Below are 18,713 nucleotides of genomic sequence, written 5' to 3'. Positions count from 1 at the left end.
AAAAAAAAATACTCTTTTCTCATTTTCAATTTTGTAAAATTGTGGAACAGTTTTATATCACTCATGATTCTGTACCTAATCCCCCTTGTTTCTGTCTTTAATTTATTGAAACAAAAATCAATACATAGAAACAGGTACAGAGGGACACGGATATGGACGGTGAAGCACTAAGTGGCAGTACATAGAGCAAAGGGCCCAAGGCACCACCCACAGCCGAAGCACACCATATTAAAATATTTCAGGATATCAATCCATAAATATGGGCAAAAGATATAGCAGACACTGGTACTATGACCCGATATCCAGCAGGTAAAGAAATGTAACAGAGCAAAATATCATGCATTACCTGGTATGCTCAGCGATGGGGGACCCAGAGCCCACCCCAACGCGTGTTTCGGAGCTACAGACCAGCTCCTTCCTCAGGGGGCGTGGGGGACAAACGAAATCAGCCACCTATATATACAAAGCCAAGCCCGGAGGTAATTACCTCCTTGAAGATGCGACACCTGCAGATGCCGCCGACCGCGGCGCCACCCCCACCCGCCGAAGCCGGAAACACGTGTAAAACACGTGATGCAGCCCCATGCGGCAGCGAGGACGCCGACATCAGCGGCCGTTGCCAACCACGGCGATCACGCCGCCAACCGGAACCGGAAACACGTGGGCCCACATGATCCGGTATCCCATGGCGACGGAGACGCCGCTGCCAACAAACTACAGGAGCAGCGCCTGCGCGGACAAAACAGGGAAGTAGAAATGTACAAAGAACAGACAGGGGAAAAAACGGGGCCACAGAGGGAAACATATAGTTATCATAGGACCCACATTATATAGTGAATTACATTACGGCGCCTAAAGATCTATAGTTACAAAATCGCCATTGCCCCATTCAATATAATACAAAAAAGGCAGAACATATGCAAATGCAAATATAAATAAGTATATAACCAATCTAACTGAATCCCACCTGCATACAACAGACAATAAATACAAAAAAGAAAAATAAATGCAAATAATACAAAATACACAAAATTGCAAACAATAAAAAATTATGAAAATGCAACTATAGTACCAACATAGATCCACCACTATAAAAACCCCCCAAAAGAAAAAATGTATACAAAAATACATATATAACACCAGACAACACACAGAAACAAATATATATACATATGCATAAAGAAAATATATATGCAGCAGGGCGACGGCTGAGCTGATAGATATCCCGCTAGCGTAATGTTATTCAGGTAAATCTTCAACTATCCATAGCAATAGCACCGACTCAGTACAACCTAAATAACAAAAAATAAAAAGAATTAAAAATTAATTTAAAAACAATGTACATGACACTAGTGATAACACCGGAGTAGCCAATATGGGAGATCACAAAAAGGGAGCAAATGGGATATTCTCATTCAATCCATTAGGGTGGATGGTCCGTAACGTCCAGATCCACCTTGTCTCCAATTGCGCCAGACGTTTAGCGAGGTTACCCCCTCTGATATTAATATGCAAAGATCAATACCACGGACGCGCAGTTGTGTACTGTCACTTTGGTGGAATCTCTGAAATGGCGCGACAAGGTCCTCCGCGCAGGAGGCTGCCGCCTGTATGCCAAGCACATGCTCACGTACCCGGACCTTCAATTGCCGTGTGGTCAGCCCCACGCAAATCAGGCCACACGGACACGTAGCATAGTATATCACGTAACGAGATATACATGAAATACGTTGTCTAATGGTGAATTGCTTCATACCATCAGAGGTAGCAAATGTGGCACATCTATCGATGTTAGGACAGGCGACACACCTCCCACACGGAACACAGCCGCCCTGCCGCATACCATCTAGGAAAGTAGATGTATTTTGCCCAGTATAGTGACTACGCGTCAATTGATCTCGCAAATTTTTAGCACGTCTGAACGCAATTGGAGGATTATCGGGGAGGAAGTTTTTAATGATCGGATCAACCTTCAAAATAGGCCAAGCATTTTTAACCCCTTCATGACCTTGGGATTTTTCGTTTTTCCGTGTTCGTTTTTCACTCCTCTCCTTCCCAGAGCCATAACTTTTTTATTTTTCCATCAATTTGGCCATGTGAGGGCTTATTTTTTGCGGGACGAGTTGTACTTTTGAACGACATCATTGGTTTTAGCATGTCGTGTACTAGAAAACGGGAAAAAAATTCCAAGTGCGGTGAAATTGCAAAAAAAGTGCAATCCCACACTTGTTTTTTGTTTGGCTTTTTTGCTAGGTTCACTAAATGCTAAAACTGACCTGACATTATGATTCTCCAGGTCAGTACGAGTTCATAGACACCTAACATGACTAGGTTATTTTTTATCTAAGTGGTGAAAAAAAATTCCAAACTTTGCTAAAAAAAAAAAAAAATTGCTCCATTTTCCGATACCCGTAGCGTCTCCATTTTTCGTGATCTGGGGTCGGTTGAGGGCTTATTTTTTGCGTGCCGAGATGACGTTTTTAATGATAGCATTTCGGTGCAGATACGTGCTTTTGATCGACCGTTATTGCATTTTAATATGCAATGTCGCGGCGACCAAAAAAGCGTAATTCTGGCGTTTTGAATTTTTTTCCCGCTACGGTGTTTAGCGATCAGGTTAATGCTTTTTTTTTAGTTGATAGATCGGGCGATTCTGAGCGCGTCGATACCAAATATGCGTAGATGTTATATTTTTTTATTGATTTATTTTGATTGGGGCGAAAGGGGGGTGATTTAAACTTTTATATTTTTTTTATTTTTTTAACATTTTTTTCAACTTTTTTTTTTTACTTTTGCCATGCTTCAGTAGCCTCCATGGGAGGCTAGAAGCAGGCACAACGCGATCGGCTCTGCTACATAGCAGCGATCTGATGATCGCTGCTATGTAGCAGAAATGGAGGTGTGCTGTGAGCGCCGACCACAGGGTGGCGCTCACAGCCACCGGTCATCAGTAACCATAGAGGTCTCAAGGACCTCTATGGTTACAATGGAGACGCATCGCCGACCCCCGATCATGTGACGGGGTCGGAGATGCCATCATTTCCGGCCGCCCGGCCGGATGCGGTAGTTAAATGCCGCAGTCTGCGTTTGACAGCGGCATTTAACTAGTTAATAGGTGCGGGCAGATCGCGATTCTGCCCGCGCCTATAACGGGCACATGTCAGCTGTTCAAAACAGCTGACATGTCCCGGCTTTGGTGCGGGCTCACCGCGGAGCCCTGCATCAAAGCAGGGGATCTGACCTCGGACGTACTATCCCGTCCGAGGTCAGATAGGGGTTAAGGGCCAGGCGTAGCTTCTTGTGCTGGGGGTTATACGATGTAACGAATCTAACTATAAATAGGAATAGCTTGGATCATGTGGTGCAGATGACAGGAAGAAGCGTGCAACAAGGTGTTGGTGGCCGTTTGCTTACAAAAAATATCTGTCTGGAGTAGGGGTGGAGCCGCATATTCATCACTGTAATGGGCAGCACCACGTGACCGCTCATACAGGAGAAGGTGCGGCGAGGACAGGACGCTGCGAGGGAGCCGGGTGAGTATTTAAATAACAGCGGGCGGGCGCACAAGGGGTGGGAGGGGGGTGGGGACAGGGATCTTTATTTAAAACACGAAGAAAAAAAAAAGGATTTTTCATATCTTCTATCCAGCGAACGCTGCTGGAGAGAAGATATGAATGGCGGCTTCAGCACCAGATGCAGGGGACAGTGCTTATCTCTAGTGCTGTCTTCTGCACGCTCCGTGTGGTACCCAGTCGGCACATGGGCGGCACACGTGTGCCACACGGATGGCCTACGTGAGCTCACGGACACACGGACACGGATAATTCCGGTACCGATTTTTCCGGTACCGGAATTATCTGGACGTGTGAGACTGGCCTAAGGCTATGTGCACACGTAGGAAATGTGGTGCAGAATTTTCGGCACTAAATCTGCATCTCCTGGCAGAATCCGCACGTGCGTTTTTTATGCGTTTTTTGTGCAGATTTTACCACTGTGGATTTCTATTATGGAGGGGTGCAGAAACGCTGCAGAACTGCACAAAAGAAGTGACATGCACTTCTTTGAAATCTGCAGCGTTTCTGCGCAGATTTTTCTGCACAGCTTTTTTTTTTTCACATTGATTTACATTGTACTGTAAATCACAGTGCAGGTCTGCAGCGTTTCTGCTGCAGAAAAATCTGCTGCAGTTCTGCACTAAATCTGCATCGTGTGCACATACCCTAAAAACACAGTGTGAACAGGGTGTTAGTGGTTAGTCCCTGCTAATATATCCAGTCTATGATGGTGCAGTCTGTGTTTGTCATATTAATTGGACTGAGATCAGAGTGCAGTGCATGGACTGACCGGTGGTTCTTCCAAGCACAACGGCTTAATGTATTTCTATGGAGCTGTCACACTTGGGTCTGGACAGCTGCCGGCTAGTCCATGCACTGTGTTCCGGACCGATTTATGCAGCAGTCTGATTGCGACCTTAGAATCTGTATATATAATTGGCTAAGGGGTACTTCCGTCTGTTTGTCTGTAACTTCCGTAACGGAAATCCCGGGTCGCTGATTGGTCGCAGCTGGCCGGCTGCGACCAATCAGCAATATTGGGGCGGGAGTTAAACACCGCTTCACTTTTTACTATTGATGCTCCCTACGCAGCATCAATAGTACAAACAGATAATGTTAAAAATAATACAACCAAAAAAACCATTACATTCTCACCGTCCGGCGCCTTTCCCTCTCCTCGCAATGCTCCGGTCCCAAGAATGCATTGCGGCAATGACTCAAGATCATGTAGCGGTCTCACGAGATGATGACGTAGCGGTCTCGCGAGACCACTACATGATCATGGGTTATTGCCCAAAGGCATTACTAGGAACGGAGCGTCGCGAGGAGTATCGCTAAAGGCCTGCGCTGGATCCGGAGGCCACCGGAAAGTGAGTATATAACTATTTTTTATTTTAATTGATTTTTAAACACGGATATGGTGCCCACACTGCTATATACTACGTGGGCTGTGCTATATAAAACGTCGGCTGTGTTATATACGACGTGGGCTGTGTTATATACTATGTGGCTGCTATATCCTGTGTGGACATTGTTATATACTATGTGGCTGTGCAATATACTACGTGGGCTGTGTTATATATTGTGTGGACCATGTTATATACTGCGTAGCTGTGCTATATATTATGTGGGCTGTGTTATATGCTATGTGGGCTGTGTTATATACTGTGTGGACTGTGTTATATACTGCGTGGCTGTGCTATATACTATGTGGGCTGTGTTATGTACATATACATACATGGGCTGTGTTATATACTACGTGGGCTGTGTTATACACTACGTCACTGTGCTGTATACTACGTGGGGTGTGTTACATAGAACGTAGCTGTGCAATATACGATGTGGGCTGTGTTATATACTACGTAGGCTGTGTTATATAATACATGGGCTGTGTTTTATACTGCGTGGGCTGTGTTATATACTACTTGGGCTGTGCTATATACTACATACATATTCTAGAATACCCGATGCGTTAGAATAGGGCCACCATCTAGTCATCTATAATGTTCAACCAAAGTCATTAGCTATGCCAAACTGCCAGTGCAAAACAGTATTATACCCAGACTTATTATTAACGTGAATCTGTCAGCAGGATTTTGCCATGTAATCTGAAAGTGGCACAATATAGTGATGGAGACCATGATTTTAGCAATGTATCACTTAGTGAAGCAGTTATGATGGAGGCACAGTTTTCTCTGTTTCAGATCTAGCAGTTCTCTGAATGCTGAGCTGTGTATAACCCTACCCACACCACAGGTTCCTTTGTATAACCCCACCCACACTCCTGCTTGGCAGATTTCTTTGTACATTATATAGAGACCTGATAGATAAAGCTGATAACCAGTGATGGGAACGTGGTTGGACTAGGAAGCATGAGGCAGCTTGTCCTATAGTGATAATGTCCTGCTGATAAAACACTGATTGGATTGAAAGAAGAAAAAAAAACAACCCAGTAAGCGGCACGTCTCTGGAATCGTGTCTGCTGACGAATTCCCTTTAATTTGCTGAAGCATGTATGTGCTGTAACCTTTCAGCTGTTATTTTTTATTGAATAGTGCACATTTCCTAATACTGGAGCCAGAATTATGATGTTCATCGGTGGACCGGCCACTCAAGGACCTGGAATGGTAGTTGGAGAGGAACTTAAAACTCCCATTCGTTCTTGGCATGACATTGAAAAAGATAATTCAAAGTATGTAAAGAAAGCTACTAAGGTGAGATTTAATTATTTTTTCAGTTTCTTTCACTGCAGAAACACAATGTGAACAGGGCCTGACTGTAAATCCAAAAACAATAATTAAATTATGCAGAAATGTTGCTGCCATTCATGTATCTTTGTTATGAGAAGTAAAATAAATATCTATATTCTGTCATTCTCTGGCAGCATTTTGAAGGACTGGCAACCCGGGCAGCTGCTTCTGGTCATGTGATTGACATTTATGCCTGTGCGCTGGATCAGACTGGAGTCTTGGAAATGAAATGCTGTCCGAACTTTACTGGGTAATAAAATGTGCCATACAACACAGAACGGCAAGTTATATACTGAATGCTTGCACTATTTATATCATATGCTCGATCTTCCTGAAATATGTTTTCAAACCTGTTTTGGTAGATCGGCTCACTCAGCTGTACACAGAGGCAGACACTGGAATTCTGGCTCCTTAAGACCTTCACTAGTTTATTATATATGCGGCATAATCCAAGGTGAAGAAAAAATAAACACGGCCTTTTTGGCAAAAACAGGAAAACAAAACAAAGTGGTAACACAAAGCACAGTGGTAGCGGGGGATCCTCCCTTTCATGGTTAGCAAAACACACGGTTCAGGTTAGCACAAATACTAACACTTCTCTGGAGATAGCCTCTCCAGGCACACCGAACACTGAATGTCTCAGGAAGCCAACTATTTAAACCCAGACCACACTCTGGAGTGGACATAAGGTGGATATAAGGTGGACAACCTCTTTCCCGCTTTATGGTTGTCCACAAAATCCCTGCCCTTAAAATGGCCGATTAACCCCTCTCAACACATAGTCTGCTGGAGCAAACTTCTGGGTTTCAAATCACTGAAACTAATAGCCTCAGTAAAACATATCTACCCTCCAGTACTTTACCAGTGACTTTGTCACATATACCACCCCTCTTTGCCCAAAGCCAGGCGCTTTGGTACCTTCATTTGCTAAACAGGGAAGTCTGGACACGGCATCTGCGTTGTCATGTAGTTTCCTGGAACTGTGCTCCACATGAAAACTAAAGTCCTGGAGCGCTAGAAACCACTTAGTCACCCGGGCATTCTTCCCCTTCCCAGAGAGTTTTCTGCATACATACAAGATGGGATGTTCCTCCCCGTTTACTTTTGAGGACAACAAGGCTCCCAACCCGACCTCTGAGTCGTCCTTCTGGACCATAACTTCTCTGCTGAAGTCAGGTGCGGTCAAGACCGGCTACTTACTCAGGGCGAACTTCAACTCCTGGAACGCCATCTCTGCTTCTGAGGACCATTTGCCATAGATGTCTTCATGCCCTTAAAGGGAACCTGTCACCCCCTCTGGCATTTTTTAACTAAAAGAGTCACCTTGTGCAGCACTAATGGTGCATTCTGTGAAGGTGGCTCTTCTTTTTGTGCTCCCTTCACAGCCATGTTAATTTTTATAATTTTCACGCCATACCTTTACTCTGTCCTGGGGGCATGTCTTTTTTTCCTGGACACAACCGCCTCCCAGCAATCAGTCAGCCCCTCCATGCGCCGGGCGCCGCCTCCTCTGTCTTCAGTAATGTACACAGCGCATGCGCTGAGCTTTTCTTTTTCGGGCATACGCCGTTTGCGCTGCCCTTCGACTCACATCACCTGATGGAATTCATCTCTCGCCTGCGTGTACCCGAGGCCCGAGGTCCCGCCCCACAGTGTGTTCTGATTTATTCAAACTGCGGGGTAGGATCTCGGGCCTCGGGTACACACAGGCGCGAGATGAGTTCCATCAGGTGATGTGAGTCGAAGGGCAGCGCAAACGTCGCATGCCCGAAAAAGAAAAGCACAGACCAGGTGCCGGGTACATTACCGAAGACAGGAGGTGGCGCCCGGCGCACGGAGGGGCTGACTGATTGCTGGGAGACGGTTGTGTCCAGGGGAAAAGACGTGCCCCCGACAAACTAAAGGTATGGCGTGAAAATTATAAAAATTAATATTGCTGCGTTGGAAGGGGGCACAAAAATAAGAGCCACCTTCACAGAATGCAGCATTAGTGCTGCACAAGATGACTCTTTTAGTTAAAAACGCCAGAGGGGGTAACAGGTTCCCTTTAAGAAGATCAGGCAAGGGAGTGGCTTTCATGGCAAAATTTGTGATAAATCGACGATAATTTCCAGAAACGTCTAAACTTGTTTCTTGGAGACCGGTTGCAGCTAGTTCTGAATTGCCTCTACCTTATTTACTTGCGGCCTGATTTGGCCCTTTCCGACTATATAGCCCAAGTAGTTTTCCTCTTCTTTCGTCATAGCACACTTCTTTGGGTTTATGGTAAACCCTGCCTTCATCAGAGCATCCAGTACCACCTGGACCTTCTGTGGATGACCTTCCTAATCCGTGCTGAAGATCACGATGTCGTCTAGATAAGCTGCGGTGTACTTTTTTGAGAGGCTAGGATTTGGTCCATGGCCCTCTGGAAGGTAGCTGGGGCTCCCTGCAGACCGATTGGCATCCTGGTGTATTGAAAGCACCCGTCAAGTGTAATAATAAATAATAATCTTTATTTTTTATATAGCGCTAACATAAGTGTAGAGAAAGTTATCTTTTCCTTGGCACTTGGGGCAAGGAGAATTTCCCAGTACCCTTTTGATAGGTCCAGGGTGGTGATATATCACGCTGGCCCTAGCCTTTCTATGAGCTCATCGACCCGGGCCATCGGGTATGCTTTGAACTTGGACACCTCATTCAGCTTCCTTTAGTCATTACAGAAACGCTACTCTCCATCCTAATTCTGTACAAGGACAATACGGCTGGATCAGCCGCTCTTTGACTCCTCGATGACCTCCAGACTCAACACTCCTCACCAACTTGGAGAGAACCTCACGGCTGGCTTTGGGAATCCAATATGGCTTTTGGTTCACCCTCACATGTGATTCCGTCAGGATTTCATGCTCCACATCCTGCATACATCCAAGCAACTCCAAAAACAGGTCTCTGTTCTGCTGAAGCAGTTCTGGGTCGGTGACAGTGTCTCTGCCACTGTGACATCCTTGACCTTGGCTTCAGGACTTGCTCCCAGGCAGGTAGCTTCCACCAGTTCCCTGTCTCTCAACGATTTAAGGAGGTTGATGTGGTACACCTGGTACAGCTTTCTTATCTCTGGCTGGTGGACCTTGTAGTTGACGTCACTCTATTTTTCGACCACCTCATATGCCCCTTGTCACTTGGCAAGGAGCTTACTTTCCACCATGGGAATCAGCACCAACGCCTGGTCTGCAGGGCTAAACTGTCTGTCTCGCCGACCAGTTGTAGACCCTTGCTTGCGCCTCTTGTGCTCAAAGGTGGCTCTCCCTCACAATCGGCATTACCTTCGCGACCCTGTCATGCATCTGAGCAACTTGTTCGATGACGCTTCGGTGAGGTGTTACCTCCACTTCCCAGGTCTCCTTTGCAATGTTTAGAAGACCCTGAGGGTGCCGTCCGTATAGCAGCTCGAAGGGTGAGTACCCCATAGAGGCCTGTGTGACCTGTTCAGAACAGAGATTAAGGAATGGAGAACAGTAGGTACAGTAGTAGGCAATTCCAGTATTGGCCATCCTTCTCCACGGCCTTCTTCAGCATGGATTTCAACGTCTTGTTTAACCTCTCCCCCAGGCCGTCTGTCTGCGGATAGTACACCGACGTCCGGAGTTGGGTAACCTCGAGAGCCTTGCACAACTCCATCATCACTTTAGGCTTCTGGAGTGTGCCAGTATGTTAGTTTGGCATATTTCCGGGCATCTTGTAAGGCCAGATCATAAAAAGCATCCTGGGGTTTGCCAGTTAGATAGAGGGACAGCACCGCCGCTCACTGCTCAGGTTGCAGCTTCTCCCACTCTGCCACCCTTTCAAACAGTCACATTATCGCCCGGGGTAATTTTTTGCATTACTCGTCTTACCGCCTTCTGGACATATGGGTCATCACCTGGACTTGGGGGAAGGGCTTCCGGCCTCCCACGAAACGTCTCTGCTAGCAAGTCAAACTACTGCTGATGTTGCATCTGTTGTATAAACAGCCTACTGGTCTCTTGTTGCGCCAGCTGTTGCTGCTGTAACTGTTGCTGGTGCTGCTGCTTCTGCGCTTGCACCAGATGTTTAATCACGTCCTTCATTTTTCCTGATGTCATTTGCTGGGTTGTGGCTGCCTTCACCCAGGACATGCAGTACCTCTTGTAGCAGTCACACATGTTTGCTGGGAATGCTGCCCGCACTTCTAACACCACCTGTGGTAGATCGGCTCCCTCAGCTGTACACCGAGGCAGACACGGGAACTGTCTCTTTAAAACCTTCACTGGTTTATTATATGTGCAGCATAAACCGTGGTGAAGAAAAAATTAGCATGACCCTTTGGACAATAACAGGAAAACAAAACAAAGTGGTAACACAAAGCACAGTGGTAGCGGGGGATCTGCCCTTTCAGGGTTAGCAAAACACACGGTTCAGGTTTGGGTTAGCACAAACACGATCACTTCTCTGGAGTTATCCTCTCCAGAGACACTGAACACTGAATGCCTCAGGAGGTCGACTATTTCAACCCCATACCACACCCTGGGGTGGAGATAAGGTGGACAACCTCCCACCCGCTCTATGGTTAAAATGGTTAACCTCTCTCAACACATAGAAATATATATATAACATTCTTGTGGTTTGAGTGGATGGTGCTCAAGTAGGGTTTCCAACCTGACACTCAAATGGAGATCACATTCCACATGTGCTGGTAACGTGGTTCCTCCTCTCATGCATTTAGTTCTGATGAAGGTCTGATGTAAGACTGAAAAGGTTAAACAAACCTTGAATGCAATAATAAAAGGAACTTTATTTGACCACATCTCCATTTGTGTGCCAAGTTCTTCAATTTATCCCTCTCAAGACATAGTCTGCTGCAGCAAACTTATGGGTTTCAAATCACCAAAGCTAATAGCCTCAGTGAAACATATCTCCCCTCCAGTACTTTGCCAATGAGTTTCTCACACTGTATATGGATTGTAATGTATGGATTGGCCGTGAGTCTCCTGGCCGCAAATATGAACAGCCTCACAGGCATATGAGGCTGTCAGGTTTAGGTCAGGGGACCCGCGACCAGTGCAGAAATCATATGTCTAATTGAGGCTTAAAAGGGTATTCCCATCTCCAAGATCCTATGCCAATTTGTAATAGGTGTAAAAATAATAATATTAGCAAATACCTTCAATTACAAATGTAGTATAGTTTTTTTGATTCACTATGTCTCTTTCCTCATGTGCAGGCATTGCAGGACCTTAGTTATCCATGGCTATGACCAGTAGCAACTAGCTAACTGATACTATATCAGTTGTAACCATGGATACCTAAGAGTCTGAAATGCTTGCACATGAGGAAAGAGGCATAGAGAATCAGAAAAACTATACTACCATTTAAATAGGAGGTATTTGCTAATATAATTATAACACCTAATACTTAATGGGATAGAATCTTGGAGATGGAAATACCCCTTTAAGGCTGTATTCTTATGTCTGATGCATGTATACACCGCAATGCCCAGATGGATCACAGGCCTCTAGACCCTTTTATATGCCTATGAGACTGCTTCTTCAGGTCAGATGACTTCTGGTCGGTTTGGGCCTGGAGATTTGTTCATAGGGTGTGAAATGCAGATTTTAACTTCAGTCTATTACATTTATATAGAATAGAGTTTTCTATAAAACTATTGGGTTATTTTTCAGTATAAGTCGGCCCATGTGTGCACATGAGAAATAACATTATTTCAGGCCATTATATGATTTGTATAATTTGTGAAGATGAGTGAATCAACTTATTGGACTCTTATTCAGCGGCCACATCACTAGTATGTGATTGCCGCCAGAAAGAAAAAAAAAAAAATTGGTGGCAAAGATGTCTCAAAAAACGTGTAGTTGTGGCTACAATCTGACCATCATTATTGCCCTTTTAGGTCTAGTCACGAAGAGGCTAACCATGTCTCCAAATCAAGTTATTTGAAAACTATTTCAGAATCATATTACTTAGGGCTCATTGTGATGTTGTTTTTTCTTGTAATAGTTCTACCAGTGCTTTTTATCAATGGAACTCTCGCACGTACAATAGTATAATCTTTGGGGCTATTGAATGTTCTATTTTTATTTTATTTTTTTTTTGGGGGGGGGGCGGTAGTTCCCTCAAAATTGTAAAGATTTGACTGATATTGATCTGAGTGTCAGATTAAAATTGCGAATATAAGTCTATAGGACCATAAAAAAAGTAGGATCGTAGTCAGAAGCCAAGCATGTGCTGTCCATTTTTCAGGGAGTGTTAGACAGGAGAAGATGAAGAAGCTTTTTTTTGTCTCTTGTCCACAAAAACTGATGAAACTCGGACCAAACTTGGACGAAACTGAAATGAAAATTTGATGTAACTCCCCCCACTTAACTGCTGCGTTCAGCAATTGATAGTTGTATCTAAACGATCAAAACAGCTCATTAGCTTGTTCCGTACGATCGCACATAAGACGCATGCAGCAGATTATTCTCCTCTTCCCATGGGGAACACCTGCACGTTTGGTTTGTCTGCCGCACTGCTCCTCCCCCTATTCTGTATACTTTATTAAACTTTTTTTTCTTTTATACATACAGTGGATACATGGTAATGGGAGACTCTTTTAACACATCTCTCTTCAAGCAAACGTTTCAAAGGGTTTTTACTAAGGATACACAGGGCAACTTCAAGATGTCATTTGGTGGTATTTTGGAAATTAAGGTAAATCTGAATGAAACATGTTAAAATATGTTGTTTTATGACACCATAATTAATCCACATTCCCTCATCAGCTAGTTTTATCCTTATATTTTTCAAATCTCACATGTGTCACATTATAGTGTAATGACTTTGGAATGCCTATACATATCCTAGTGAATCTTGGACACCTTTTACTTTTTGTTAGCAGTAAATTTAGGTCAATGTGTTTGGCATTTAATGTACAGTATTTATGACAATACATGAAATTTGATGAAAAATTACCAATGTTTCTGCCCTTTATGGAGTAAAGATCACTGTTGTCACTGTTATCCCAAACTGCATATCTAATCATCATCCATGGGGGCTTCCCCCAACCCTACACACACACACACACACACACACACACACACACACACACACACACACCGGCAATCACTGTGATTGGCACAAATATAATTTTTAAAGCAAAAGTTTTCTATTGAAAATTTTCAAATTTAAGGACATTTACCGACAGAAGAAAAGCAGACCCCACCTCCCAAACACTCCCTCCAACACATTATAACAAGTCATATTTTTGGCTTATAAATACTACTGTAAAATAGTCACCAAATACTGAATGTGTGAACGTGGCCTAATTCTTGGAGTTTTCTTGCTCCAGATTAGTTTCCTGAATAGGCAGTTAATTTTTGAAAAAAGTATCTCTGGGGTATCCAGTTAGGGGGAATTGTGTAAAACATATAGCAGTTGAAGCATCCATATCATTTTAAGTAAATTAGTGCGACCCACCACTGATAATGATAAGTTAGACTGGGTTCCAATTTTATGTGAAAATTTTGTAAAATCTGTGGTGAGATGTAATCTTTCATAACAGTTTATCTGTGTTGTTATGTTGGTACACAAATATTTAAACGTAGAGACTACTCGTAATACAGAATTGTCATAAAAAAGGAGCTTTGACCCCATTATCCAATGGAAGCAGAACTGATAGCACCAAACATCTCTAGTAAAATTGGGATGGTGGTCGTAGTGTTATTCTTGTTTATTAACCCTTTTGGCTCCAATTGAACAGTCAGTACTGAATGAACAATCTGAGCCAAAAGGATTTCTGTAATATAATGATCACCGTTCTGCCCACCATATTTCACTCAAAAATGGCATGGACGGTGGTTATATATCGTCTGTGTGTACCTGCCAGAAATAATTGGTGGCCAGTGGCTGACATCCTCCTGCAATCCAGAATTACAGATCTTCTCTTCCCATGCTGTTTGCTCTGTGTGACTCATCTGTGATCACATCAGTAGCATCACCCAAATTCATTCTGCACTGAGCGTTCATGCTCAATTTTTGTCGTACTTTATTTTTCACTGTTTTTTTTTTTTTTCAAATTAATTTAAAATTCCAATAATACCTGTCCAGTAAGAGGGCCAGGTACAGAATCAAAATCTACAAGCTTTGCGAGAATTTCTCAGGGTACACCCACAAACTTAGGGTTTACGAAGGGAGGGACAACCTGATTGCACCCCGCCGAATGCCCCCAGTCAAGGGAGTGAGTGGGAAAATTGTGTGGGATTTGGTGCACCCACTGCTAGACCAGAGTTATCACCTCTACATTGATAACTTCTACCCCAACATCCCACTATTCAACCCTCTGCCAGAATTACTGATGCATGTGGCACCATACGAAAAAATCAGAGAGGCATCCCTAAGTCGCTAATTGGGCAACTGTTCAGAAAGGACGAAAGCAGAGCCCAGTGCCGCGAGAACATGCTAGTGGTCAAGTAAAAGAACAAGAGTGATGTCCTTATCATGACCACACCCATCATTATCTGAGGTATTACAACTGAAGTCCAAAAGCCAAATTGTATCTTGGATTATACAATATATAGTGGTATAGATCTCTCAGATCAGGTTCTAAAACCATAGAGTGCCACATAGAAAACAAAAGTAAGGTACAAAAAGATGGCCATGCACATTGTACAGATGGCACTGCTCAATGCATTTGTGCTGTCTCATTGTGCAAGAAATATGGGGACCTTCCTTCAGTTCAGGAGGTAGTTATCAGGCCCTCATATTTTGAAGTCAGGAAAGTAGTGGTCCCACTCCTCTGTAAATGAAGGTGCGGTGACCATATTGTACCAGGGCAACATTTCCCTGCTGAGGTCGCCCAAGCCCCATTGAAGGGAAGGACACAGAAAAGGTGCAGAGTATTCTCCAAACAGGGAATACGAAAGGACACAATTTATTATTGTGAATCCGGCCCTAAGAAACCTGACCTTTTTTATTATTATTATTATTATTATTACCTTTGCATTAATGATTGTGTTTAAGCATACCACACATCTATGAATTGTTCCAATTTGGCTTTTTTTTTTTTTTTTAAATTCGTTTATTGATTTCAGGAAAGATCATACACATTTTGCTCGTATTCATCATTTTCCATTAATTACAGGAAATTACCATACATAGCCATGTATAAGATATTATAAAGATAATAAATTGTGCATGTTGATCATTAATGCCTTATTTTAAACTTTAACTGTAACTACATTAACTTCTAATAAAGTCTTTAATACAAACGTAGTGCCGCTTACAAAGAATATTTCTAAATACATCCCGCTCTGTTGGTAAATAATGTCTAGAGAGTCATACACCCTTTTCTTATGCGTATACTGAGTCCTTTTAACTTATACAGTGTGATAGGATGAATTCCATCTTCCCCATATCTTCTCAAATTTAGTTGGACAACCCCTATTTTGATAAAGCGTCCGCTCATACGGAATAATTGAATTTATTAAGTCAACCCATGCTCTAAGAGATGGACCAGAGCCTCCCATCCAACGCAGCGCCAACACCTTTCGTGCCATGAACAGTGACTCCCTCAGAAATATTCCTGTGTGGTGATCCCAAGCCTCCGCCTCCCATACTCCAAACAAACATACCAGTGGCTCAAGTGGAACAGGGATCGACACCAAAGATGTCAATAGTGCTGTCACTTCTCTCCAATATTGAAAAATAACAGGACACTTCCATATCATATGGATAAAATCTGCGTCACTAGAGTGACATCTCAAGCAGTCTGATGAATGAAGACGGCCCATTTTAAAAAGACGAGTCGGGGTCAAATAAGATTGATAGATTATATATAATTGGATCATCTTATTATTGATTGATGGGGAGACCTTAGTTGGAGATTCCAAGATTTCATCCCATTCTTCTCCTAGTGTATCCGGAAGAAGTCTCCCCCACTTTCCCTTAATTGAATCTGTAACAGATACTTCGCCTATGGATATTAGGTAGGTGTATAAAGAGGAAATGAGTCCCTGAGGGCCCTGTGAATTAAGAATTCCTATTAACGGCAGAGTTGAAATAGCTCGACCCGCACCCGTATTTCGTACATGTGATTGGAAGGCAGATCTTAGTTGCAGGTAGCGGAAAAATTGAGACTTCGGTATATTATGAGTATTTTGTAATTGTTCAAAAGAAACAAAAACCCCCTGGCTATGTATATCGCTCACCGTAAGGACACCACACGATATCCAAAATTCAGTAGATGGGTGGCCCAATAATCCCGGAAAGTAACCATTATTCCATAACGGCATTTCGGCTGCTATATCTACATATTGTGTCACTTTTTTAATTTGTCTCCATACTGATCGTGCCAGGCGAAGCAAAGGAAGCAAACGAGGGACAGCAATTCTCTCCATCTCTAGAAAACCCATCGGGCAATCAACTTTAGCTGAATGTAATATATGACTTTCAGAGTTGGGGAGAGACCTCCCGGGCATCCACTCACTTATCATTTTGGCCTGTCCAGCAAGGTAATACAGATAGAAGTCCGGCAAAGCCGCCCCGCCCCCCCGCTTAGGTCTCTGCAGGGTGGATAATTTAAGTTTAGGCCTAGCCTTCCCCCATATGAAGGATGTAGTAAGGGAGTTTAGGGTTGCAAAGAAAGATTTAGGTATTGAAACGGCACTATGTTGAAAACAATAGCTCAATTTTGGGAGTAAAATCATTTTGATCAGATTAATACGACCAGCCACCGATAGCGGGAGCTTATCCCAGGTAGCATATTTAAATTTAACCACGTCAATTAGTGGATATATATTGAGATGTAGATCAAGGTGACTGCGCTGAGTCATATGCATCCCGAGATACTTAAAATTGGAGACAATGGGCAATAGCGAGAGGGTTTCAAGGTTTGGCATTGGGGTATGGGAGAGAGGCATCAAAGCAGACTTATCCCAGTTTATATATAGGCCAGAAAACTTGCTAAATTTATCAATCATCGTTATTACTTTTGGTAATGTATCCTCCGTCTGGTCCATAAACACCACCATATCATCAGCATATAGACCTATAGTGTCCACCCGATCAGCAATATGTATCCCTTTAATATCTACAGAAGACCTCATCCGTATTGCCAAGGCTTCTATTGCCAAGGCAAATAAGGCTGGGGAAAGAGGGCATCCCTGGCGAGTTCCCCTATGCAAAGAAAATGGCGCAGACACAGAGCCGTTTACCACCATTCGCGCCCCCGGTTTCGCATATAGTGTACCTATCCCTCTCAGAAATTTATTCCCAAACCCATATTTCCGTAGACATGCAATTAAAAAAGACCACTCAAGGGAATCAAAAGCCTTGGCTGCGTCCAGCGAAGCCAATGCCCACTTATTGTCTGGTTCTAGTGTACTATATTGAATAACCGATTGCACCCGTCTGATATTAATAGAGGTGTTTTTCCCAGGCATAAAACCAGTTTGATCTGGGTGTATGAGATCCAATATGATCGTATTCAGTCTGGTAGCTAGAATTTTCGTAAAAATCTTATAGTCAACATTCACCAAAGAAATTGGTCTATATGATCCACAATCCAGAGGATCCTTCCCTTCCTTCCTGAGCACGACAATATTAGCATCATAAAATGTTTCAGGTACAGATTCACCCTCCCATATTCCCCTAAGTACCTTTAGCAATATAGGTGCCAATTTATCACGGTATTTCCTGTAAAATTCAATGGGGAACCCATCAGGTCCCGGGGCCTTCCCAGTAGCCATATCCGCCATTGCATGTTCTACCTCTTCCAGGGTGAATTCAGCCTCCATAAGGGCTCGTTGAGATGGGCTTAGTAAGGGGAATGTTATATCTGATAGATAATCCAAACATTCATCAATATCAAAACCACTTTTAGATTTGTATAATGAAATGTAGTAATCGTAAAAGCTCTGAAGTATTTTATCAGTAGAGGATACCAACGAGCCATCAGACGCTCGGATCTGCAATATTGTGTTGGAGGTGTTATGTTGGCGCACCAAAAAGGCCAGGAGTGTACTGGCTTGATTGCCTAGCTCAAAATAGGACTGCCGAGTGAAAAATAGTTTGCGTTTTGACTTAGCGTCTGCATGTTGGGTATATAGTCTCTGGGAAGTAAGCCATTCAATTCTATTGCTGCTGGACTGATTAGCTATATAAGTGGCCTCTGAGTCTTTTAATCTTTGCTCTATCTCCTCATCCTCCCTCGCCGTTACCCTCTTGATGTAGGAAATAGTTGAGGACAAGCACCCTCTCAGGTATGCCTTCAGGGTATCCCAAAATAGACCAGAGTTTTGGAGTTCCGAATGTGTTAGAGTAAAATCATTCAACTGATCAACCGTCCTATCACTAGAGTCTATCAATTTCAACCAGAAGGGATTCAGTTTCCAGAACCCACCACTATTATCGGATTTCTCAT

At 43.4% G+C, this 18,713-nt stretch overlaps 1 protein-coding gene across 1 annotated transcript in view; it reads left to right on the top strand.

Annotated features, from left to right (window-relative positions):
- The window catches only part of LOC138642474 (protein transport protein Sec23A), a 354,941-nt gene that overhangs the window by 98,432 nt on the left and 237,796 nt on the right, over window positions 1-18,713 (top strand). Inside the window, exons 8-10 of the mRNA XM_069730653.1 lie at window positions 6,110-6,268; window positions 6,439-6,554; window positions 12,883-13,006. Of these exons, the coding sequence (XP_069586754.1) occupies window positions 6,110-6,268; window positions 6,439-6,554; window positions 12,883-13,006 (399 nt within the window). The remainder of the gene's footprint in view (window positions 1-6,109; window positions 6,269-6,438; window positions 6,555-12,882; window positions 13,007-18,713) is intronic.

This window comes from Ranitomeya imitator, chromosome 1, assembly GCF_032444005.1.
Source record: "Ranitomeya imitator isolate aRanImi1 chromosome 1, aRanImi1.pri, whole genome shotgun sequence".
NCBI classification, from domain to species: Eukaryota; Metazoa; Chordata; class Amphibia; order Anura; family Dendrobatidae; genus Ranitomeya; species Ranitomeya imitator.
This window is presented reverse-complemented; position numbering and strand designations above follow the sequence as displayed.